Raw genomic sequence first — 27056 nt, forward strand, 5'->3', positions numbered from 1 at the left:
AGCCACTTCCCTATTATCTTCCTGTCCAGCTGCTTGAAATGAGGGTGCCTAACTGCTTATTAATCACTGCAGATTGAAATGCATATAATAGGCGCAGACCCAATATTATCTAACATGCTAAGAATGCAGAGAACTGATTGCAGAAAAATGCAAGTAAAAAAACGTTTTTGCTCATTAAACTTAGTTTGATGATGATGCAGTCTGTTGTGTGATTATTTAATTAGGTGCTCTTAGCAAATGTTTTTTTTTTTTCATTAAACTTAGTTTGATGATGATACAACCTATATTATTATGTTTATAATGCTGTTTAGCTTTTAAAGTCTTCATTTCAAAGCTTTAAAATAATGTATTAGTTGTTGCTTATGACAATTTTGAGAGGGGCCTGGAACCTAACTCCCTCACTTCCCACTGACTTACATTATAAACTGGGTTTCAATTTACAACCATTATTCCTGGAACCTAACCCCGACGTAAACTGAGGGCTACCTGTATGTGTGTATATATGTGTGTGTGTATATGTATATATATATTATTATTATTATTATTATTATTATTATTATTATTATTATTATATATTTATTTTTTTTTTTTTTTTTTTTCTCATGGGCAACGAATTAACATATTTACAACCATATAGGCTACACAGAGTACACCACTGCTGCCCTGCCTTGGATCCTAAACAAGTTTCCCATACTTTATCTTGTCATAGTGCTGACAGCAACGTTCTGTTGACACCAAAAATGTTAACTAAAACATTAAAAGCTGCCCCCTGACATTGTAACTGTTCTACACTTGATGTCAGCATTTCATTATCAACCTTATCATTATGTTTGTGCTGTTTGAAGTAATGTAAAGAGCTTGCTTACCATTAGCTGGTTGAAAAGCCTTGTTCAGTTAACCTGGTGCTCATTTAATGAGCATTGCAGTGATATTTAAGCTTTATGTTCCCTGTAATTGCAAGGGAACAAGATAATAAATGCAAGTATTTTACGATAATAGTGCACAGGCCCTCACAGGATATGTGCGTATGCCGCAGAAAAACTGTAATAGCTTCTACTATAAGCATTGTTAATGGAACTATAATGCAAATATGCTTCCATTTCACATTGAAATGCACCCATTCAGATCTAAATTTTGACCTTTCTATCTCTTCAACGACAATGAATTATTAAAAAGGTACAGTCTTATTCACTCTTTTTGTTATTAATGATCCTGACTATGGGTTGATAAAAATCTTGTGCTTGCTTTTGGCTAATAGCGATTTCTGACTGTCAAGGCTGGCTCAAGATATTGTGCTTCCTGGGTCTGAGAATGAAATGATGTCCATCCCCAGTAGTAACATTACTGATTAGCATATCAGCCTACTAGTCTGTCCGCTGACCTTATTAAATCCGCCTGCATACCAATAATGCTTATGCACAATTGCGCAATAAGTGGGTAGGTAGTTATAGACGAGATGCAATTTTCCCAACTTGAATGTCAACCGTGACCGGTTCTGTGTCTTTGTGCATGAGGAGGTTATGTTGCTGAGAGTCTACACAGAAGTAGTCTGGGTCTAATAGTGACTGACAAAGTCACTGAAGTGCTGCCTGGGTCCATTGGACCCACTTGGTCCCATGGTTGAGCCGGCCCTGCTGAAAGTCGGCCGGTATTGTCGGTGTATTATTCCAGTGATTGCAATCCAAACATGCTTCTGGCAGTAATACCTCTGAAGCTCGTAATTGTTACCTTCCGAAAACAACAATTTGAAGAGTGTTTTCTGGAGGTTTTTTTAAACCATTTTAGCTCTGGAATTCGATAGGTGAAAATGGCTCTCTAAGTTAAGTAGTGAAAATGTGGATTGTGATCGGAAAAACAGGACTCGGAAATGTTAAAGTGAAGGTCAATTTTGATGAATTAGTGCACGGTTTTAAATAATCCTATTAAAAACAAGGGCACTATAATTCATCAAAATTGCCATTTCACTTCTTTTCTTCAAAAAACGTACCTTTTTAATCCTGGCAGCCGCTCCAGCACTTCCTCTGCCCATCGCAAGCTGTCTTCTCGGGTCCAAAATGAGGAAGCCGGGTTAGTCCTTTTTGACGTCTGCAGAGGCTTCCGACAGCCGGGGGAATCGCTGGAGCGGCTGCCAGGATTAAAAGGTAAGTTTTTGAAGAAAAGAAGTGAAATGCCAATTTTGATTTATTAAAGTGCCCTTTTTTTTTAATACGATTATTAAAAACCGGGTACTAATTTTATCCAAATTGACCTTCACTTTAAGTATAGGGCTATTTTTCACCAAGCTAATAATATAAAAAGGGCTGCTGATAACCAAAAGAAATGGATGATTGTCACCGTGGCGACATCTGCAGACATTAGCATGCAGATACTTATTGAATGATAGATTGTAATCAATTTTGCATGTGTTTAACCCCCCACAGAGGGGTAAAGCACTGCTCAAGAGCTTCAAGCCAGTAAGGCAGACTGGCAGTATATGGGCATGAATGCCAATCACCAGGGGTGAGAAGCTCTGGAGTGGCAAAGAATTGCTGACTTTACCTATGTGGTTAACCTCTTTGTGGGAATAAAGTAATTAGCTCTGTGCAAGCAATAGTGCAATAAGACAATGCTCCAGAACATTAGAACATTTATCAATAGACATCCTACAAAAACAGGGACCTTTATGTGGTCAGGTTGGAAAGGGAGATTTGTCTTTAAAGGGACATGGAACCCAAAATATTTATTTTGTGATTCACATAGAGAATACAACTTTAAATAACAATCATATTTACTTCTAATATTTAATTTGCTTCATTCTTTAGTTGCCCTTTGTTGAAGAAATAGCAATGTACATGGGTGAGCCAAACACACGAGATTTATGTGCAGCCACCAATCGTCAGCTACTGAGCCTATTTAGATAAAGAGAATGAAGCAAATTAGATAATAGAAGTAAATTGGAAAGTTGTTTAAAATTGCATGCTCTATCTAAATCATAAAAGAAAAAAAAAAAAGGGTTTTATGTCCTCTTTAAATTAGAACTGGTCCTTCAAAGAAAGAGGCAGAGAGTCCGTTGGGAGGCATATATGCTTTTAAACCACGCTGGTTTTGTGTTGCACTTAGCTTTTGTATTTGCTGTTTTTGTGGTTGTTGCTTGTTGTATTTGCAGTGTTACTAATAGAACCTCATTGTTCCAGTAGTTCGCATGACAGAAGCAGTATTGTTATCGGAGGCGTAATAAAAAATCCAGCCGTGTTTTCTGTGTAGAAAGAATATGATTTACATGATCAACCTACCTGAGCACTGGAGGTATTTTTAAGCCAGAAGATGTCTATGGGGAAAAAATGAAAAATAACATTTATAAGTAACTAAATATTTTTCTGTTCTGGAGATGAATGAAGCATTTAAACTGCCCTTGCTAGTAATGTATTTAAGAGTTGAGACAGCCCTACATTTTTACCTTTGATGGAAAGTGCCTGGGATTTCTCCTGTGTGATATTGTATCCATTGTCAAACTAACAAATGGCAGAACTAATCCTTACTGCAACCCTGGGCATGTATGATCCTGTTCAAATTGCAAAATACCACACCGTGCCTCAACTGTCTAGATCTTCCATCATAAATCTGTAAAGTAAAGCAGAGACACTACCACAGATTCCAAACGCCAAACCTAATCGTATTTCAAATGATTTTGCTACAGTAGATTGGTATCTGGCAACGTTTTTAATATGGACTATTCTAAGCATTATTAGGATACCCAAATATTTTTTATCTGAAGGCTAGGTGGGCAGATATGCACCAGGCTAACTTGTTTCATGATAAATACATTTTTTTTTATCTGCCTGTATTCATTCAAAAGGGATATAAAAACCAACATTTTTCTTTCATGATTCAGATAGAGCATGCAATTTAAAACAACTTTCTAATTTACGTCTTATCAAATGTTCTTTTTGTATCTTTTGTTGAAAAGCAGGGACTTATGCTTAGGAGTCAGCCCATTTCTGGAGCACAATATGGCTGCAGTGTTGCAAGAATGTTATCCATTTGGAAGAGCACTAGAAGGGGCAGCTCTATGCCATTTAGTGTTTCAGATGCCTACCTAGGTATCTCTTCAGCACAGAATACCATGGGAACAAATCAAATTTCATAATAGAAGTAAATTGGAAACTTTAAAAAAAAAAAAAAAGCATTGCGGCTCGGTGGGTTGTGCGACTGCCACTCCGGATTGGCTCACTGCCTGTTTCCCACTGCAATACTTGCTGCTTCCATGCAGGTCTTTACTATGTGTTAAACATATGGCTAACAAGGGTAAATAATGCTTGTTAGAACATGTCTTTTTTGCATTAGATTGTCCTTTTAATTAGACATTTGAAGCAATTTGTATATACATATCGTAAAATAAACGCTGTATTTTGTTTTATTAGTTTGCTTACTTTCATTTTCACATAAAATGTAATTTATTAAAATTCTGTAATGTTCTAAAATATTACGGTGCAACCTGCATTTTTAAAGGGACAGTAAACACCAAAAATGTTGTTATTGTTTAACCTTTTAACGCTGTTATGCCGTTCTATTCCGTCATCATTATACTGGGCTTTAAAGCCGTTATGACGGAATAGAACGTCATAACAAACGTCTGTCCTGTAGGGACGCCCCCCAGATGCGATCCAATAATTGAAATCTCGCGATCACCCTGTCACTAAAGGGTTAAAAAGATAGATAATCCCTTTTTCTTCTGTTATGTGTGATCAGTCCACGGGTCATCATTACTTCTGGGATATAACTCCTCCCCAACAGGAAATGCAAGAGGATTCACCCAGCAGAGCTGATATAGCTCCTCCCCTCTACGTCAGTCCCAGTCATTCTCTTGCACCCAACGACTAGATAGGATGTGTGAGAGGACTATGGTGATTATACTTAGTTTTTATGACTTCAATCAAAAGTTTGTTATTTTACAATAGCACCGGAGCGTGTTATTACTTCTCTGGCAGAGTTTGAAGAAGAATCTACCAGAGTTTTTTACTATGATTTTAACCGGAGTAGTTAAGATCATATTGCTGTTCTCGGCCATCTGAGGGAGGTAAAGGCTTCAGATCAGGGGACAGCGGGCAGATGAATCTGCATTGAGGTATGTAGCAGTTTTTATTTTCTGAATGGAATTGATGAGAAAATCCTGCTATACCGTTATAATGACATGTATGTATACACTTCAGTATTCTGGGAATGGTATTTCACCGGAACTACTCTGTTAAAGGTCACTAATCCTTTTAATAAATATTATCATGTTAAACGTTTTTGCTGGAATGTAGAATCGTTTACATTGCTGAGGTACTGAGTGAATATATGTTTGGGCATTATTTTCCACTTGGCGGTTGTCTGCTTTAAATTGTGACAGTTTCGTTTCTCCTCACTGCTGTGTGTGAGAGGGAGGGGCCGTTTTTGGCGCTCTTTTGCTACGCATCAAAAAATTCCAGTCAGCTACTATTATATTTCTTGCATGATCCGGTAGATCTCAGGGGTCTTCAAACTTCTTTGAAGGGAGGTACATTCTCTCAGCAGAGCTGTGAGAATTTTATATTGACTGTGAATAAAAACGTTACTCTATAATTTTTTATGTCAAATTTAGTTATTGTTATTTACTAATGGGAACAAACCTTTGCTAAAAGTTGGGTTATTTTAAAGTCGATGCTATAACTGTTTTTCAGTTCATTATCTCAACTGTCATTTAATCGTTTAAGTACCTCTTTGAGGCACAGTACGTTTTTGCTAAAAAAGATTATAACCAGGTTGCAAGTTATTGCTAGTGTGTTAAACATGTCTGACTCAGAGGAATATATCTGTGTCATTTGTTCCAATGCCAAGGTGGAGCCCAATAGAAATTTATGTACTAACTGTATTGATGCTACTTTAAATAAAAGTCAATCTGTACAATGTGAACAAATTTCACCAAACTGCGAGGGGAGAGTTATGCCGACTAACTCGCCTCACGCGGCAGTACCTGCATCTCCCGCCCGGGAGGTGCGTGATATTATGGCGCCTAATACATCTGGGCGGCCATTACAGATAACATTACATGATATGGCTACTGTTATGACTGAAGTTTTGTCTAAATTACCAGAACTAAGAGGCAAGCGTGATCACTCTGGGGTGAGAACAGAGTGCGCTGACAATACTAGGGCCATGTCTGATACTGCGTCACAGCTTGCAGAGCATGAGGACGGAGAGCTTCATTCTGTGGGTGACGGTTCTGATCCAAACAGATTGGATTCAGATATTTCAAATTTTAAATTTAAATTGGAGAACCTCCGTGTATTACTAGGGGAGGTCTTAGCGGCTCTCAATGATTGTAACACCGTTGCAATACCAGAGAAACTGTGTAGGTTGGATAAATACTTTGCGGTACCGGCGAGTACTGACGTTTTTCCTATACCTAAGAGATTAACTGAAATTGTTACTAAGGAGTGGGATAGACCCGGTGTGCCGTTCTCACCCCCTCCAATATTTAGAAAGATGTTTCCAATAGACGCCACCACTCGGGACTTATGGCAAACGGTCCCTAAGGTGGAGGGAGCAGTTTCTACTTTAGCTAAGCGTACCACTATCCCGGTGGAGGATAGCTGTGCTTTTTCAGATCCAATGGATAAAAAATTAGAGGGTTACCTTAAGAAAATGTTTGTTCAACAAGGTTTTATATTGCAACCCCTTGCATGTATCGCGCCGATTACGGCTGCGGCAGCATTTTGGATTGAGTCTCTGGAAGAGAACCTTAGTTCATCTACGCTTGACGATATTATGGACAGGCTTAGAGTCCTTAAACTAGCTAATTCATTCATTTCGGAGGCCGTAGTACATTTAACCAAACTTACGGCTAAGAACTCTGGATTCGCCATACAGGCACGTAGAGCACTGTGGCTAAAATCCTGGTCAGCTGATGTTACTTCTAAGTCCAAATTACTTAATATACCTTTCAAGGGGCAGTCTTTATTTGGGCCCGGTTTGAAAGAAATTATCGCTGACATTACAGGAGGTAAGGGCCACGCCCTACCTCAAGACAAAGCCAAAGCTAAGGCTAGACAGTCTAATTTTCGTCCCTTTCGGAATTTCAAAACAGGAGCAGCGTCAACCTCCACTGCACCAAAACAGGAAGGAGCTGTTGCTCGTTACAGGCAAGGCTGGAAACCTAACCAGTCCTGGAATAAGGGCAAACAGGCCAGGAAACCTGCTGCTGCCCCAAAGACAGCATGAATCGAGAGCCCCCGATCCGGGACCGGATCTAGTGGGGGGCAGACTTTCTCTCTTCGCCCAGGCCTGGGCAAGAGATGTTCAGGATCCCTGGGCGCTGGAGATCATATCTCAGGGATACCTTCTAGACTTCAAATTATCTCCACCAAAAGGGAGATTTCATCTGTCAAGGTTGTCAACAAACCAGATAAAGAAAGAAGCGTTTCTACGCTGTGTACAAGATCTGTTATTAATGGGAGTGATCCATCCAGTTCCACGGTCGGAACAAGGACAAGGGTTCTACTCAAACCTGTTTGTGGTTCCCAAAAAAGAGGGAACTTTCAGGCCAATCTTAGATTTAAAGATTCTAAACAAATTCCTAAGAGTTCCATCGTTCAAAATGGAAACTATTCGGTCAATCTTACCTATGATCCAAAAGGGTCAGTACATGACCACAGTGGATTTAAAAGATGCTTACCTTCACATACCGATTCACAAAGATCATCAACGGTATCTACGGTTTGCCTTCCTAGACAGGCACTACCAGATTGTAGCTCTTCCATTCGGATTGGCTACGGCCCCAAGAATCTTCACAAAGGTTCTGGGTGCCCTTCTAGCGGTACTAAGACCGCGAGGGATTTCGGTAGCTCCGTACCTAGACGACATTCTAATACAAGCTTCAAGCTTTCAAACTGCCAAGTCTCATACAGAGTTAGTTCTGGCATTTCTAAGGTCGCATGGATGGAAAGTGAACGAAAAGAAGAGTTCTCTTTTTCCTCTCACAAGAGTTCCATTCTTGGGGACTCTTATAGATTCTGTAGAAATGAAGATTTACCTGACAGAAGACAGGTTAACAAAGCTTCAAGATGCATGCCGTGTCCTTCATTCCATTCAACACCCGTCAGTAGCTCAATGCATGGAGGTGATCGGCTTAATGGTAGCGGCAATGGACATAGTACCTTTTGCACGCCTACACCTCAGACCGCTGCAATTGTGCATGCTAAGTCAGTGGAATGGGGATTACTCAGATTTGTCCCCTACCCTGAATCTGAATCAAGAGACCAGAAATTCTCTTCTATGGTGGCTTTATCGGCCACACCTGTCCAGGGGAATGCCATTCAGCAGGCCAGACTGGACAATCGTAACAACAGACGCCAGCCTGCTAGGTTGGGGCGCTGTCTGGAATTCTCTGAAGACTCAGGGATTATGGAATCAGGAGGAGAGTCTCCTTCCAATAAACATTCTGGAATTGAGGGCAGTTCTCAATGCCCTTCTGGCTTGGCCCCAATTAACAACTCAGGGGTTCATCAGGTTTCAGTCGGACAATATCACGACTGTAGCTTACATCAACCATCAGGGAGGGACAAGAAGCTCCCTAGCAATGATGGAAGTATCAAAAATAATTCGCTGGGCAGAGTCTCACTCTTGCCATCTGTCAGCAATCCACATCCCGGGAGTGGAGAACTGGGAGGCGGATTTCTTGAGTCGCCAGACTTTTCATCCGGGAGAGTGGGAACTTCATCCGGAGATCTTTGCCCAAATACTTCGACGTTGGGGCAAACCAGAGATAGATCTCATGGCGTCTCGCCAGAACGCCAAACTTCCTCACTACGGGTCCAGATCCAGGGATCCGGGAGCGGTTCTGATAGATGCTTTGACAGCACCTTGGAACTTCGGGATGGCTTATGTGTTTCCACCCTTCCCGCTGCTTCCTCGATTGATGCGAAAATCAAACAGGAGAGAGCATCAGTGATTCTAATAGCGCCTGCATGGCCACGCAGGACTTGGTATGCAGATCTAGTGGACATGTCATCCTGTCCACCTTGGTCTCTACCTCTAAGACAGGACCTTCTGATACAGGGTCCATTCAAACATCAAAATCTAACTTCTCTGAAACTGACTGCTTGGAAATTGAACGCTTGATTTTATCAAAGCGTGGTTTTTCTGAGTCGGTTATTGATACCCTGATCCAGGCTAGGAAGCCTGTTACCAGAAAGATTTACCATAAAATATGGCGCAAATACCTATACTGGTGCGAATCCAAACGTTATTCCTGGAGTAAGGTTAGGATTCCTAGGATATTGTCTTTTCTACAAGAAGGTTTAGAAAAGGGTTTATCGGCTAGTTCTTTAAAGGGACAGATTTCAGCTCTGTCCATCTTGTTACACAGGCGTCTGTCAGAAAATCCAGACGTCCAGGCCTTTTGTCAGGCTTTAGCTAGGATCAAGCCTGTGTTTAAAGCCGTTGCTCCGCCATGGAGTTTAAACTTAGTTCTTAACGTTTTACAAGGTGTTCCATTTGAACCCCTTCATTCCATTGATATAAAATTGTTATCTTGGAAAGTTCTGTTTTTAATGGCTATTTCCTCGGCTCGAAGAGTCTCTGAGTTATCAGCATTACATTGTGATTCTCCTTATCTGATTTTTCACTCAGATAAGGTAGTTCTGCGTACTAAACCTGGGTTCTTACCTAAGGTAGTTACTAACAGGAATATCAATCAAGAGATTGTCGTTCCATCCTTGTGTCCAAATCCTTCTTCAAAGAAGGAACGTCTTCTACACAATCTGGATGTAGTTCGTGCCCTCAAGTTCTACTTACAGGCAACTAAAGATTTTCGCCAAACTTCTTCCCTGTTTGTCGTTTATTCTGGACAGAGGAGAGGTCAAAAAGCTTCTACTACCTCTCTCTCGTTTTGGCTTCGTAGCATAATACGTTTAGCCTATGAGACTGCTGGACAGCAGCCTCCTGAAAGAATTACAGCTCACTCCACTAGAGCTGTGGCTTCCACTTGGGCCTTTAAGAATGAGGCCTCTGTTGAACAGATTTGCAAGGCTGCAACTTGGTCTTCGCTTCATACTTTTTCCAAATTTTACAAATTTGACACTTTTGCTTCTTCGGAGGCTATTTTTGGGAGAAAGGTTCTTCAGGCAGTGGTTCCTTCTGTATAATGAGCCTGCCTATCCCTCCCGTCATCCGTGTACTTTTGCTTTGGTATTGGTATCCCAGAAGTAATGATGACCCGTGGACTGATCACACATAACAGAAGAAAACATAATTTATGCTTACCTGATAAATTCCTTTCTTCTGTTGTGTGATCAGTCCACGGCCCGCCCTGTTTTTAAGGCAGGTAGATATCTTTTAAATTATACTCCAGTCACCACTTCACCCTTGGTTACTCCTTTCTCGTTGATTCTTGGTCGAATGACTGGGACTGACGTAGAGGGGAGGAGCTATATCAGCTCTGCTGGGTGAATCCTCTTGCATTTCCTGTTGGGGAGGAGTTATATCCCAGAAGTAATGATGACCCGTGGACTGATCACACAACAGAAGAAAGGAATTTATCAGGTAAGCATAAATTATGTTATTTACCATTCCCCAGTTTTGCATAACCAACGTTGTTATATTAATACACTTTTTTTTACCTCTGTAATTATCTTGTTTCTAAGCTTCTGCAGACTGCCTCCTTATCTCCGACCTTTTAACAGACTTGCATTTCATGCAATTAGAGCCCAGTGTTATCTATATGAAACTCATGAACTAACGCCCTCTAGCTGTGAAACTGTCAAATGCATTCAAATGAGAGGCGGCCTTCAAGGGCTTAGAAATTAGCATATTAGCCTAACTAGGTTTAGCTTTTAGATAAGAATAACAAGAGAAAAAAAGCAAATTTGATGATTAAAAGTAAATTTGAAAGTGCTTTACAATTACATGCCCTGTCTGAATCATGAAAGTTTAATTTGAACTTTACTATCCCTTTAAAGTAGAAGAATGTATGAGATTAATCAGTGCGCCCTCACTTGTTCATTAAAGACTCTGGTCCTTTGCGTCTATCTGTTTCACATGGTGGCCACAGTGAAAATATAAGAACAAAATGAGGTGCTGAAAAACTATTGTCATATGAGTCAGCCTGGTGAGCGTTCATATTTCTGATTTATGTAATGCACTGATCCTTATTACAGGGAAAAATTGTAACCTTGCTTATTATGTTTGTAACGAATATGTAATTATTACCTCAATTAAAAAAAAAAGTAGAAGAATGTTAGCAAAGATAAACTTTGTGAAAATATCTAGCTATACCTCACATGCACAAAAAAATGTTAACACTAAAACAGTGATAACTCTTACTAGAAGCATTTTTGCCAGTACATGTATATTGCAAATATGTTTCTGTTCAAAAATGCAATAAATCTATGTGCAATTATATTTTGTCTGGAATGTCTCTTTAACTTTCAGATTTACTGTTGGACTCGATGTATCAGATATTAATTACATGTAAATCTGATTATACAAAACTAGTGGTAAAGCCCGTGTACACGGACCAAAATGTTTAATGAAAGAAATATACCTATCCATCCCAATCCCTCTATTCATCTATCCCCTATTTCCCTATCCCCCTTTCCAATAACTAAAATTATAAAAAAGCTAAGATTAATTTTGTAGGGCATTGCCCTAAGTTAAACAGCTATTTTACCTAAAAAAAAATTACTAATCCCCCCCCCCTCTAACATTAAAACCCCCCACCCACCAAACTCCCCAAAATAAAATAAAAACCTAAAACTAATAAACCTAAACTACACGTTGCCCCTAAAGGGGCATTTGTATGGGCATTGCTCTTTTTTTACTGCTTTTTTAAAAGGGCATTCAACTCTTTTTCAAATTGCCCAAAAAACCCTAATTAAAAAAATAACCCCCCCCAACAAAAAAAAAAATATTAAAAAAAACTAACACTAAAGCCCTAAATAGGTCCAGAGGAGAAGGTCTTCTTCCAGGCAGGTCCATCATCTTCATCCACAGCGAAGGCGGCGCAGTGCGGAGATGCGGAGCGGTGTTCCCAGATGTGGCGATTCTCTGCGGCGACGGTCCCCGGCGGCGGCGCTCATCTTAATGGGATCATCCACCGCACACTGAAGATTAAATGCAAGGTACCCCATATTTATATGGGTATCTTGCATTCCTGTTGGCTGACATTTTCACATCAGCCAATAGGATGAGAGCCAGTGAAATCTTATTGGTTGGTGATCAGCCAATAGGATGAAAGCAACTCAAATCTTATTGGCTGTTCTTCATGGGGTACCTTGCATTTGGGGTACCTTGCATTTAATCTTCAGTGTGCTGCAGACGATCGCATGAAGAAGAGCCTCCACGCCACCAAGGATCGCCACACCTGGAAAAACCGCGCCACCTTTGCTGTGGATGAAGATGATGGACCTGCCTGGAAGAAGACCTCCGCTGGATTTCAGGAACCGTGAGGTACCTATTTGGGGCTTTAGTATTAGGTTGTTGTTTTTTTAATTTTTGTAGCTTTTTTTTTAAACTTTTTTTTTTTTAATTAGGATTTTTTGGGCAATTTGAAAAAGAGCTAAATGCCCTTTTAAAAGGCAATATCCATACAAATGCCCCTTTTAGGGGCAATGGGTAGTTTAGGTTTATTAGTGTTATTTTTTTTTATTTTGGGTGGGTACACCAGCACACACAGATGGATAAAATCATATTTATGCAATAGTGTTTAACTGTATTTACTGTAAATATTTCACATTCCAATGTTAAGCACATAAGATAACGTGTGTGTGTATATGTGTGTGTGTGTATATATACCTACACACATATATATGTGTGTGTGTGATATATATACATATATACACACATATATACACATACATATATATGCGCATACTTAGGAACAAAGAACCAGCTCAATAACTTGTTAGTTACCGCATCTGGCCAAATGGGACAAGCCCAGGTACCTCGTCAAGGTCCTTTCCAATACCTGGGACCCTAAAACAGCCACACAATGCAAGCTTTCAAATCCAAACAGACTGGGAACAAGGGAAGGGTGCACAGGCATATGTAATCACCCTAGACATATACAAAACACGGAAGGGAACTGCACTCTCATACCGGACCAGGTACACATCCCATGACCCTGTAACATGCTCAGCCCTGGGTGCCACTGGCACTCACAGGAAGCTGTGCTGTCACCAGAACCACAGGCAGTTAACCCCAGACAGGTCTTACAAGCTCGAGGTACCTGGGCTTTTCCCATTTGGCCAGATGCGGTGACTAACCTTTCCATTTTTGCTTTTAAATCTTAGCTGAGAGCTTGTAAGTGAGTGCTGGGTTTTCTCTGTGTGTTGTATTAATTTGTTTTGTAATTTTCCCTATGGTTCTTGCACCCAGACCTGTCTGGGGTTAACTGCCTGTGGCTCTGGGGACAGCACAGCTTCATGTGAGTGCCAGTGGCACCTAGGGCTGAGCATGTTGCAGGGTCACGGGATGTGTACCCGGTCCGGTATGAGAGTGCAGTTCCCTTCCGTGTTTTGGATTTAGATAGGTATGTGACGTATGTGTGTGTGTGTGTGTGTGTATATATATATATATATATATATATATATATATATATATATATATATATATATATATATATATATATATATATATATATATATATATATATATATATATATATATATATATGTGTGTGTGTATATATATATATATATATATATATATATATATATATATATATATATATATATATATATATATATATATATATACACATACATACACACACACACACACGTTATCTTATGTGCAGAACATTGGAATGTGAAATATTTACACTAAATACAGTTAAACACTATTGCATAAATATGATTTTGCATGTTTTCAGCTACGTGATTGCAAAGATTTTCAATGCAAAAAAAATAATAATAAAAAATATATATATATATATAATCTGCATATGTGTGTACATATGTATGTGTGTCTATATGTGAATACACATATATATGTGTGTGTATAACTTATATTTAGACGTGTGTGTGTGTGTATCTATCTATCTATCTATCTATCTATCTATCTATCTATCTATCTATCTTTGTTAGCCCTTTGAACCCGTATTGCACTTTTTAGTTGAGCGTAACAGTTAGGGACAGTGTACACCAATTTTCCTATAATGCATGTAATATACACTACTATAATGAAGAATATGTACAGATACTGATCTAAAATTCCAGTATACAACCTTTTAAAATCCAGTTTAACACTGTTGATGAGGTTAGGCTGGGACTCCCAGTGAAAGGGGCTGGGAAAACAGGAAGAGCAAACCTCCCCCCCCCCTCCTCCTTCCATATGAAAATACCCATTACACAAACAAGAACAAGCAGGAATCTGTAGACTTCAGTCTACATCTTACACTTTGGGGCTTGGTTAGAAGTCTGGAAATCAGCACTATGTTATTAAAAATTAAGCAAAACTATATATTGTTACAAAAACGCTCCCAGAAGTGCTATCTAAATGGATCATCTACAAAACATGTATGCAAAGGAAAATCTAGTGTACAATGTCCTTTTAATCAGCTCTGAAGTCGTACTTTACCGACGCCCGTTTTAATTTAATTGAGCGCGGTATTTCCGATGTGCGCAAACAACCGGGATAAACCCCCTTCCACTTGTGTGCAACATATAGCGTGCCACTCGTAATCTAGCCCTTTGCATGGAATTTAATTTTAAGTTCAACGTGCCTTTTCGATATATTTGCCTTACAAACTGGCTATCTCTCATAACATATATCTTAAGAACAAGTAATTTAGGTGTAGGTTATACACATATCCATTGCTTTTCAACAGCTACTAAGGGATTAATATTCACAATAATACTGCGCAGTGCATGTGTCTTATTTACTGTTTTAATATGCAAATGATCTGGTGGTACGTTTATCTTCCTTTTGTTTCTCTAAGCTTAGTGTATCTGAATCTAAATATTTCCTGTTCACAGGTTCATGAACCATCGCGCCCCAGCAAACAGCCGCTATAAACCAACGTGCTATGAACATGCCGCCAACTGCTACACACATGCAGTAAGTGACGTTCCTTGTGTTTGCGCATGTATTCTGCTTGGTGAATTAAACAGCAGCAGAACCTGTCAGGGTTTAAAGTTACATGAAACTCTAAATTTTTTTTTTCTTTCATTTTTCAAATAGAGAATACAATTTGAAAAAAAAAATTCAAATTTTCTTTGATGATCAAATTTGCTTCGTTCTTATGTTATTCTTTGCTGAAGAGATATCTGAATAGGTAGCATGCACATGACAGGAATAGTGCTAAAACTGCTGCCATATAGTGCTGCAGACACGTGCACGCCTGAACGTACCTGCCTGCTTTTCAACAAAGGATAACAAGACAACGAGGACAATTTGATAAAAGAAGTACATTGGAAAGTTGTTTAAAATGTGTATGTTCTATCTGATCATGAAAAAAAAGTGTTGGGTTTTATGACCTTTTAAGTTCCTCTGTTTTTAAGATGGTTTTGAAATCCAGTGGAGAACCAAAATTCAGTATTTGCCACCTACTGATAGAAGGTTGAATTCTGCTGCAGCCTCCTGTTTACATAGATTTTCTATTGCTAATACTGTAGCATAGCACTGAAGTTTTCAGTATGTGGCACTGTTAGCTTTATACAGGAGCTGTCTGTAAATAATTTAATGCACTTAAGGATCATTGGGATCTCATTAAGGGGAAGACCATTTAAATGGGATCTGCATCTCCCATATTGGAACTACCAGCGCTGCGGAATCTGTTGGCGCTTTATAAATAAAGAATAATAATAATAATAAAGGGACATGAAACCCAAAATTTTTCTTTCATGATTCAGATAGAGAATACAATGTCTAACAACTTACCAATTTACTTCTATTATTTAATTTGCTTCTTTCTTGTGTTATCCTTTGCTGAAATGTTTATCTATGAAAGTTCATGGGCATCAAAGAACCTAGGTTCTAGCTGTTGATTAGTGGCTGCATCTATAAACTGATTGTCATTGGGTCACCCATGTGTTCAGTTAGAAACCAGTAGTGCACGGTTGTTTAAAATTGTATTCTCTATCTGAATCATGAAAGACATTTTTTGGGTTTCATGTCCCTTTAAGCACACAAAACTGTAGGTTGTTTTGGGTGTACATAAAAGCAAATGAGAAATTTAATTACACCGTGCATTTCGAATGGAAGTATTTCTGCAGTATTTGCAAAAATGCTTCTAATAATGGTTAGGATTGTTTCAGTAATGGGTTTTACTGTGCACGGGTACCTGGAACATATCTAGATATGCTCTGTGTACTAACATTTTAAGCAGTGTGTATTTTCAGAAAGCCTGCAGTGCCCTGTATCACATCTGTGGTTACACACATTGCATGGTATAAAGCTGCTCTCTCTCGCTGAGCGCACACCGTGTTTAAAATGCTGGTGCACAGAGCTCCATATGTCAGTGCACTGTAAAAAAGCCACTACTACCTCTATATGTCAAAAAGGCCTCTATTTAAAAATGAAATGCTTCCTAATGGCAGTATTGTTGTATTAAAGGCACAGAAAACAACTTGAGATTTTTAGTTATGGTCATTGAACACTCCAATTTTACCACTCTGCATAATGAGTCTTTGCATAATTATTTGTATGCAGACTTGCTCCTGTCTGCATGCGCACTAGTACAATAAACGTGTTCATGACCATTGTAACCACCTGTCATCAACATTGTTACCTGGTCAGAGTGTAAACACAGAGCATACTGCAGCACCATTAGCGCTGTTTTTTGTTGTTGTTTTTTTTCATATATATAATTTTTAGCTTAACGGAGGGTTCAGGGGCTTTTAGCATTGCGGGTGGTCCCTTTCACTAGTGATGTTGGCACTGTGAAACTTCACATGTTCAGTAACCAGTGACGTAGAGCACTGCCCTCACAAACATAGCACTTAGGTAGTTCTCTGTGATAGGACTCTGATATTGACTTTCATAGAGGACTTGGAAATAATGATACATTCATTTACAACTTACCACAAATAGAGGAAAATTTTATAATAGAACCTAATTGATACTTGTTTAAAATACATAAAACTTTTTAATTATTACGTAGAAGGTTTTCTTCATAAATGGAAAGAGTCCACAGCTGCATTCATTACTTTTGGGAATTCAGAACCTGGCCACCAGGAGGAGGCAAAGACACCCCAGCCAAAGGCTTAAATACCCCTCCCACTTCCCTCGTCCCCCAGTCATTCTTTGCCTTTCGTCCCAGGAGGTTGGCAGAGAAGTGTCAGAAGTTTTAGATTAGTCTCTTATGGAGGGTAGTACTCTTCGACATGGGACTGGAGTTTTAAAGGGATTTCTTTCATGATTCAGATAGAGCATAACATTTTAATAAACTTCCTAATTTACTCATATTATCAATTTTTCTTCGTTCTCTTGCTATCTCTATTTTAAAAGCAGGAACGTAAATCTTAGCAGCCAGCCCATTTTAGGTTCAGCACCATGGATAGCGCTTGCTTATTGGAGGCTTACATTTACCCACCAATAAGCAAGCATAACCCAGGTTCTCAACCAAAAATGTGCCAGCTCTTATTGATCAGATTCCTGCTTTTTAAATAAAGATAGCAGGAGAACAAAGAAAAATTGATAATAGGAGTAAAATAGAGCATGCAATTTTAAGCAACTTTCTATCTGAATCATGAAAGATAAAATGTGGGTAGTCCTCTCAGCCTTTCAGTGAAATCGTGGATGAAAGTTAGAGTCCGGAGATTGCTTGTGGAGCTATCATTAATAGCTCCACAAGCAATCAGCATGTGACAAGCTTTGGTGCCTGCTTCTTCTCTCAAGTCCATGGCAGAAGCGATGCAACTGTCTATCACACTTGAAGGACCGTGTTCCTGTTCCACGGCGTAGATTCTGGTAAGATCGTTTCATTTTACTTTCTTTATGAAATGTACTGTATTACAGAGTTTTTTCCGAGGGGCTACCACCTCGCGGGACCAATTTATAACACAGGGTCTCAGTGAGGCGCCTTTTGTATCTTGGAATCAAGGGTTAATATCTCCTGAGGGGGTTTATTGAACGGAGGGGTTAATCATGTTTATTATACGATTCATCTTGCTTATGTGTAGTGTTATTATGGCTTATGGAACATAACGGCTTTGGGAAAGTGATGCAACCTTGCGGTCGGGCGTGCTTTTTTGGACTATATGGTTCACCTGGTGACCGGGCGTGGTCAAGTTTTTGGGCTCCATTTCGCATTCCTGACCGTGTGACGACGGAGATATTCTGGTCTGCTGGTGTCTGGTTTATAGGAGGGGGTAAGCGCACCAGCCATTGTGGGTGTCAGGTGCCGTTTAGATTTTTTAGTCCACTCTTTTGTATTCAATATCCTAGTTATGGGGGAGACGGATGTCTCTGTTTTAGATTTTACTCCTTGCGCAGAATGCGTATTGCCCAGGATAATACAAGCCTATCAGGTTATGTTCTGAATGCCGTATTTGAGTGCTCAATTCCTCGGGATCGGGGAATCAAGGGGCCGCTGAGCCATCCGCTTCTGGGGCTTCTGTCCTCCGAGTGGCGAGTTCCCTTCCACTACACCTTACTACGCATGCAGGTAACCCAGACTTTGCTTATCCTTCTCGGGAAGGTAGCTTGTTCCCACTGGGGGTTTCGGCATGATGTTGCATGTCCATAATGCTGGCGCATCTGCAACTTCCAGAAAATTGTTTAAGTTATTGTTCGTGTTCCGTTATCCGGGGCTCTTCAGGCATGGGATGGCCTGTCAGCTCTCTGGGGGTCAACCTTCGGGGCTGGAGTCGTCTTTTGCTCCGGCGGGGGTATGCTGTGCTTTTCGGTATAGACTGGCATGCCTTTGTGTTCTATTGCGGCACGCTTTGGCATCATTAGAAGATCCCATCCTTAACGGATCTGAGAAATCTGTCTTCTTCCCCGAATAGCTTTCAGTATTAGATATAAGGGGATGCAGTATTCCTCTTATAAACTTATATGTTGAGTATCCTTTCCAGTTCTGAGCTTGGAAGAACAGGGTCACTGTTGGGGCATCTGTTCTTATTGGACAATAACCTACGGGTTTCCTTCTTTTTTACTCAGGTAAGGAAGTTTTTTTATTGATTTCAGCTCATTTTGTTTTATTTTTCCTTCGGGAACTTTATTTCTGGAATAGATTCGCCCGACCTTTGGATCGCACTCGAAAGGTGTTATAAAGGACGCTTTTGGTCCTATGTTTATCTATGGTTATTCTCCCTCTGGGGGTGAATATGTGAGGCCTTGGGCCCTTGATTGCAGGCTAGTCCTGCTTGTGTTCAGACCTTTCTATCTTGGGGCCTATTGAGACTTGTGGCGCCGGTTCTGCCTGGCTAATCCAGTTAAGGCGGCGAGTGCTTCACATTATTATTATTATTTTGTTTTTAACACACGTTCTGCTGAGCATTTTGGTAGGACCTAAGAATTCAGTCCTTATTAGCATTTTTAGCTGGTCGTCTGGGATTCGGTGGAGTCCTGCTGCGACACACTCAGTTGTTTCCGATGTCTGTCAGGACTTAGTGTTCCTTCCCGCATGGGTGAAGGTTGGGAGGATTTAGGGCCTTCTTGCCGGCGGTTTCTGGTGGTCTTGCCTTTTAGGGGCTTTTGGACTAGTCTTTTTTGGACTTGTTCCTTTGGTATTTCTCTTCTTTAGGGTCGAGACTTCTGGACTTTTCTGGGATCCTTAGCGGCGTAGCCGCCTTCTGGGAGGGCCTGTGCCCTTTTCCAGTTTTGGGAAATTGTGTTTTTCCTATCGGGGACGATAGGCTGTGTTGTCTCCTTCTCCAAGCTTTGCTTAGGGGTTTTTCTACCGGGGCTGGGATGCTTTGCATTTTTTTTTTTCCTTATGTGGGTCCCTCTGGTTACGAACTCTGAGGTGTTCATGGAGATGTTTAGGGACACACTGGCGTGGCCTCGTGGTTTGCCCTAGCCGCCTTCTACTCCCTCTTCGGATGGCTTGGTCCTTGATGTTTCCCTTGGTCCTAGACGTCTTGGTGGTTTTCTGCACTCTGTTTGGGCTCCAGAGTCTTGTAACTACTCTGTTGTGCTCTAGCTCATTTTGGAGTGTTGGACTCCGGCAAGGGGTGTTCTCTTTCTTTGAGTTGAGAATTTGTTCAAGTGAATCTTGCGTTTTTCCGGAGTAGTCCGCTCTTTCCCTGTGTCGTCTGTTTTAAGACGGGGTAGTTGTGTTCCTTGGGGTGTGGTTGGTTCCACACATTCTGGGCTCGGGCCTATAGTTTTTGTCTTGGAACTTTCCTGATGTCCGGAAACATATGATCCTGTGGCTGGTTCACTGCGTTCCAATTTCCAGGGAACATTGGCTATGTCTTGTGGTCTAGTTAGTTGAGCTGCTTGCGGCTTGGTCAGGATCGGTGCATTTTTTAATATGCTCCTTTTTGGTCTGTCCTGCCCTTTGAATGATGGGTGCTCTCCTTGGTGGCTGGATGATTTTCATTCAGCTTTTGTTTTCATCAGGCTACGGCTTCCTGTTTGGAGCTTGTGCACTGCTGTTCTCTGTGCTTTCCCCCTTCTAGGTGTAGTTTTGTTCTCCTTTAGGAGGTAGAATCCTCTCTTGTCCTGTCTTGTGGGCAGGTGATTGGAATGGGTATTTTAACCCTCTTGTGGTTTTCTGTTCCATCTGTGGAGATTGCAGTCTCCGTGTTGCGACTGTCATGGTATTGTGTTGGATCTTATGGTGATCTACTGCTTTTCTCCATTTATCTCTGAGGTTCTCTTGGTAGTTCCTAATTGAGGGACCTATTGGGCTTGGCACCTGAACTCTATGGGAGGGCTAGGTCCGTTCCATTTTGTCCTTTTTCTGGGCCAGATACTGGGGTCCTTTTATGCTCCCCTGCTTGTCAGATCTGCCTGTAGCTGGTCTGGTCTGGTGTTGGTAGCAGAATCTGGGATCTGGGTTTAGTCCTCGAGTTTGTGGTACAGTAAGCCTCTTTGAGGTTTTGGTTCTTCCCCGTTTTCAGGTTACGCGAGTAGCTTGGTGGCTTTGGCTAACCTGTGATGTTTCACAGTTGAAGGTGGGGTTTGTGCTCTGATCTGGTATAATGGTTAGAGCATTAGCTTAGGTCTTTTGACAACTCGGGTTTGATTCCCATTACTGGGAAGTGTATTTTATCAAATCTACTTCAGCTGCTCTTTACTTGCTCTGCAAGTCCTTCTGTTTACAGAGTCATCCTGGTATGACTATTACATGTGCTTGATGCAGGTGTTTCTATCTGGGTTTGCGGCACGTATGTTGGTTTCTGAATATCTTGATATTCTGAGTTCCTTGCGACTTGCGGACTTCGTCTTCAGTTGTTATCAGGGTGCGTTTGCACTGTTATAGGAGAAGTTTTCTTTCAGATCCCGGACCTAGTCTGTTGTTCTGTACTCTTTGGGGTTTGGGCGTTGTTTCTAAGGACTTTTTTTTTTTTTTGGTCTCTGTGAGCTTGACTTGCTCCTGGAGTTTTTTGCTACACGTTTTGTCCTGATCATCGAAACGCGTAGAAGTTTGAGTTTTCTGCTTTTGTCCCTATGAGGCATCCATAGATCCTCATGACATAGAGGATCCCATTGGTATCAGCCGAGGGTGGGTTCACTTTCAACATCCGCAGTGGATTTGGTTCAAGCGGTCGGCGGCAAAGCCTTTTCACTGATTAACAGCTAGGAATCATCTATGCGGTAATTGTGCTGCTTTCAGACCTCTGACGGAACAGTTTTTGGATGTATGCATGGGATTGTGATTAAACAAGTTTCCTACACTTGAATCTTGACTGCTTTTCTCCTTTCTTTGTACAGATCATTGTGCTAAATTATACTCACCTATTAAAGTTTTGTTAACCACTAGGCTTCCGTAGTCTACAAAATCATGTTGCAGTCCTCTGTGGCAGGCAAAGAGTTAACCAAACTCCTAAACTGCTCCCTTTTTTTTAAATGCTAAATTTAGCCACCAATCAGCAAGCGCTACCCAGAGTCTGAACCAAAAATGGGCTGGCTCCTAAGCTTACATTCCTGCCTTTTCAAATAAAGATACCAGTAGTGCTTGCTCTATCTGAATCATGAAATAAATAATTTAGGTTTCATATCACTTTAAATTGAGATTATGTTCTTTTGGTATCTCCTTTCCATGAGCACATACCTAGGTATACTCAGGAGGGTGCACATGTCTTGAGCACTGGCAGCAGTGTTTTCTAGAACGTGTACAATTGTTACAAACTGGAAGACAAATTGCATCTAAAAGAAGTAAATTAAAGGGACATTAAACACTAAATAAATGCACTTCCATTTCTAACAGGAACTGAAAAACATAGTTTCAGATTGGTATTACAGAAAAGAGGGGACAAAATAAATAATGAAAATATATTGCAGAGTTTGTTTTTTTAAATATATCTATCTATCAGGGCTTGACAAACTCGGGAGCCACTGGCCCCTAAAATTTTGGGCTATTTTCCATATTTCTATATACAAATAGCTATGTCTGGCTCCTAAATTTTAAACAGATTTGTCGACCCCTGATGTATGTATATGATTTATCATTTTATATTACCACCTCAAAGAGTTTAATGTCCCTTTTAAGTAAATTGGAACCTTTTTATATTTTTTAATTCTACACTGAATCATGAAACATTATTTTTTATATCCATTTAAACAGAATTCCTAACCTTTCTTTTTTATTTAGAAATAGTTTACTTTTCAGTAGCACTGGCAGCATTGCACTTAGTGCATCTTTACAGGTCATAGTTAGATAAAGCAGGCTGTCCCAGGCACAAATGCTTCAGTTCCAAAGGTTAGCAGCCACTTTACATAAAACTATTACAAGGTGAGGCCACGTAATAGATTAGTTTAGATATTGTCACAAATAGTGTTCATCTAATAATGTATAGATTCTTTCAAATTTATATTCTATCCAATTTACAAGCACAGTCCTGTTTCTATTAATACAAGCGGTTGACTTATTTAGGGCCTGATTGAGTGCAAGCGCAATATTTGTGCTCCACTAAGTAATACCAGCGAAAGCATATGTGCCCTGGTATTACAAGTAAATCACAATGCGAACGTGACCTCGCGTTCACATTGCAGGGAAGCATTGCGCTCATGAGAGCATGCTCCAATGGGAGCCTTGTTCTAATACTTTGTGACACGGCTGAGAACTGAGCGCAGAAAAGTGAGTATGTCCCGCATCGATGGGCAGCAAAGTGTGTGTGTATGTATATGTGTATATATATATATATATATATATATATATATATATATATATATATATATATATATATATATATATATATATATATATATATATATATATATATATATATATATATATGTATATATGTATATATATATATATATATATATATATATATATGTATATATATATATATATATGTATATGTATATATGTATATGTGATGTAAAAAAATGAGACAAAGATTAATCATTTCAGAACTTTCTCCAACATTGGTGTGTCCGGTCCACGGCGTCATCCATTACTTGTGGGAAATGTTCTCCCCCACAGGGAAAGGCAAGGAGAGCACACAGCAAGAGCTGTCCATATAGCTCCCCCTCTGGCTCCGCCCCCCAGTCATTCTCCTTGCCGCTCTGAACAAGTAGCATCTACCACGGGGATGGCGAGGAGTTTGTGGTGTTAGTTGTAGTTTTTTATTCTTCTATCAAGAAGGATTTACCATAAAATATGGAAAAAATATATCTGTTGGTGTGAATCCAAAGGATTCTCCTGGAGTAAGATTAAAATTCCAAAGATTCTCTCCTTTCTCCAAGAAGGTTTGGATAAAGGATTGTCAGCTAGTTCTCTAAAAGGACAGATTTCTGCATTATCCGTCTTGTTGCACAAACGACTGGCAGCTTTGCCAGATGTACAAGCTTTTGTTCAGGCTTTGGTTAGAATCAAGCCTGTTTACAGACCCATGACTCCTCCTTGGAGTCTAAATTTAGTTCTTTCAGTTCTTCAAGGGGTTCCGTTTGAACATTTACATTCCTATATATATTAAGTTACTATCTTGGAAAGTTCTGTTTTTGGTTGCTATTTCTTCTGCTAGAAGAATTTCTGAATTATCTGCTTTGCAGTGTGATCCACCCTATCTGGTGTTCCATTCAGATAAGGTTGTTTTGCGTACTAAGCCTGGTTTTCTTCCAAAAGTTGTTTCCAACGAGAACATCAACCAGGAAATAGTTGTTCCTTCTTTGTGTCCGAATCCAGTTTCAAAGAAGGAACGTTTATTACACAATTTAGATGTTTTTCGTGCTTTAAAGTTCTATTTAGAAGCAACAAAAGATTTTAGACAAACCTCATCCTTGTTTGTCGTTTACTCTGGTAAGAGGAGAGGTCAAAAAGCTACTGCTACCTCTCTCTCTTTCTGGCTGAAAAGCATTATCCGCTTGGCTTATGAGACTGCCGGATGGCAGCCTCCTGACCGTATCACAGCTCACTCTACTAGGGCTGTGGCTTCCACATGGGCCTATAAGAACGAGGCTTCTGTTGACCAGATATGTAAGGCAGCAACTTGGTCTTCTCTGCACACTTTTGCCAAATTCTACAAATTTGATATTTTTGCTTCTTCGGAGGCTGTTTTTGGGAGAAAGGTTTTGCAAGCCGTGGTGCCTTCGGTTTAGGTAACCTGATTTGCTCCCTCCCTTCATCCGTGTCCTAAAGCTTTGGTATTGGTTCCCACAAGTAATGGATGACGCAGTGGACCGGACACACCAATGTTGGAGAAAACAGAATTTATGCTTACCTGATAAATTACTTTCTCCAACGGTGTGTCCGGTCCATGGCCCGCCCTGGTTTTTTTAATCAGGTTGAAAATTTTTTTCTTTATACACTACAGTCACCACGGCACCCTATAGTTTCTCCTTTTTCTTCTAACCGTCGGTCGAATGACTGGGGGGGCGGAGCCAGAGGGGGAGCTATATGGACAGCTCTTGCTGTGTGCTCTCCTTGCCTTTCCCTGTGGGGGAGAACATTTCCCACAAGTAATGGATGACGCCGTGGACCGGACACACCGTTGGAGAAAGTAATTTATCAGGTAAGCATAAATTCTGTTTTTTCCACCTTTAATGTGACCTATAAACTGTACAACTCAATTGAAAAACAAACTGAAATCTTTTAGGTAAAGGGAAATAAAAATAAAAAACTAAAATAATATGGTTGCATAAGTGTGAACACCCTTTTATAACTGGGGATGTAGCTGTGTTCAGAATTAAGCAATCACATTCAAAATCATGTTAAATAGGAGTCGGTACACACCTGTCATCATTTAAAGTGCCTCTGATTAACCCCAAATAAAGTTCAGCTGTTCTAGTAGGTCTTTCCTGACATTTTGTTAGACGCATCCTACAGCAAAAGCCATGGTTCGCAGAGAGTTTCTAAAGCATCAGAGGGATCTCATTGTTAAAAGGTATCAGTCAGGAGAAGGGTACAACAGAATTTCCAAGGCATTAGATATACCATGGAACACAGTGAAGACAGTCATCATCAAGTGAAGAAAATATGGTGCAACAGTGACATTACCAAGAACTGGACGTCCCTCCAAAATTGATGAAAAGACGAGAAGAAAACTGGTCTGGGTAGCTGTCAAGAGGCCGACAGCAACATTAAAGGAGCTGCAGGAATATCTGGCAAGTACTGGCTGTGTGGTACATGTGAAAACAATCTCCCGTATTCTTCATATGTCAGGGCTATGAGGTAGTGTGGCAAGACAGAAGCCTTTTCTTACAAAAAAAAATCCAAGCCCGGCTAAATTTTGCAAAAACACATCTGAAGTTTCCCAAAAGCATGCTGCAAAAGGTGTTATGGTCTGATGAAACCAAAGTTTAACTTTTTGGCCATAATTCCAAAAGATATGTTTGGCAAAAAAACAACACTGCATATCACCAAAAGAACACAATACCCACAGCGAAGCATGGTGGTGTCGGCATCATGCTTTGGGGCTGTTTTTCTTCAGCTGGAACTGGGGCCTTAGTCAAGGTAGAGGGAATAATGAACAGTTCCAAATACCAGACAATATTGGCACAAAACCTTCAGGCTTCTGCTAGAAAGCTGAACATGAAGAGGAACTTCATCTTTCAGCATGACAACGACCCAAAGCATACATCCAAATCAACAAAGGAATGGCTTCACCAGAAGGAGATTAATGTTTGGGATGGCCCAGCCAGAGCCCAGACCTGAATCCAATTCAAAATCTGTGGGGTGATCTGAAGAGGGCTGTGCACAGGAGATGTCCTCGCATTCTGACAGATTTAGAGTGTTTTTGCAAAGAAGAGTGGGCAAATCTTGCAAAGTCAAGATGTGCCATGCTGAAAATACCCAAAAAGACTGAGTGCTGTAATAAAATCAAAAGGTGCTTCAATAAAGTATTAGTTTAAGGGTGTTCACACTTATGCAACCATATTATTTTTTTATTTTCCTTTACCTAAAAGATTTCAGTTTGTATTTCAATTGAGTTGTACAGTTTATAGGTCACGTTAAAGGTGGAAAAAGTTCTGAAATTTATGTATCTTTGTCTCATTTTTTTACATCACAGAAACCTGACATTTTAACAGGTGTGTGTGTGTGTGTGTATGTATATATATATATATATATATATATCTATGGACAGCACAGCTTCCTGTGAGTGCCAGTGGCACCCAGGGCTGAGCATGTTGCAGGGTCATGGGATGTGTACCCTGTCCGGTATGAGAATTTTTTATTTTCAAAACCCACACTAGACCATAAAATTTGGCAGTTGGGGCCCTTTAGGAAAATTAACCAGAGTTCTGATCTCTGGTTAATTTTCAGAGCACTGGTTATTTATCGCACGCACGTAAAGAGGCACATTTGCCCATTTACGGGCGTGCGATTAATTAGTGCTCCACTTGTAATCTAGCCCTTAGGCAGCTTATATAAACCGTTGTATTGCTTAGGCACATGGCTGCAATCAAAGCCAAACAGTGACACAGAAGTAGTTGTAAGAGTAGTTGAACAATCTGTTATTGCTCTCCGTACATCCCTTTGCCAACTAGAATCTGTA

General features: G+C 40.2%; 1 protein-coding gene across 1 annotated transcript in view; it reads left to right on the forward strand.

The window, feature by feature from the left end:
• MMD (monocyte to macrophage differentiation associated) overlaps positions 1 to 27056 on the forward strand; it is a 106643-nt gene that overhangs the window by 20666 nt on the left and 58921 nt on the right. The window contains exon 2 of the mRNA XM_053708250.1: positions 14976 to 15057. Within this exon, the coding sequence (XP_053564225.1) occupies positions 14976 to 15057 (82 nt within the window). The remainder of the gene's footprint in view (positions 1 to 14975; positions 15058 to 27056) is intronic.

This window comes from Bombina bombina, chromosome 1 (genome assembly GCF_027579735.1).
Source record: "Bombina bombina isolate aBomBom1 chromosome 1, aBomBom1.pri, whole genome shotgun sequence".
Lineage (NCBI taxonomy): Eukaryota > Metazoa > Chordata > Amphibia > Anura > Bombinatoridae > Bombina > Bombina bombina.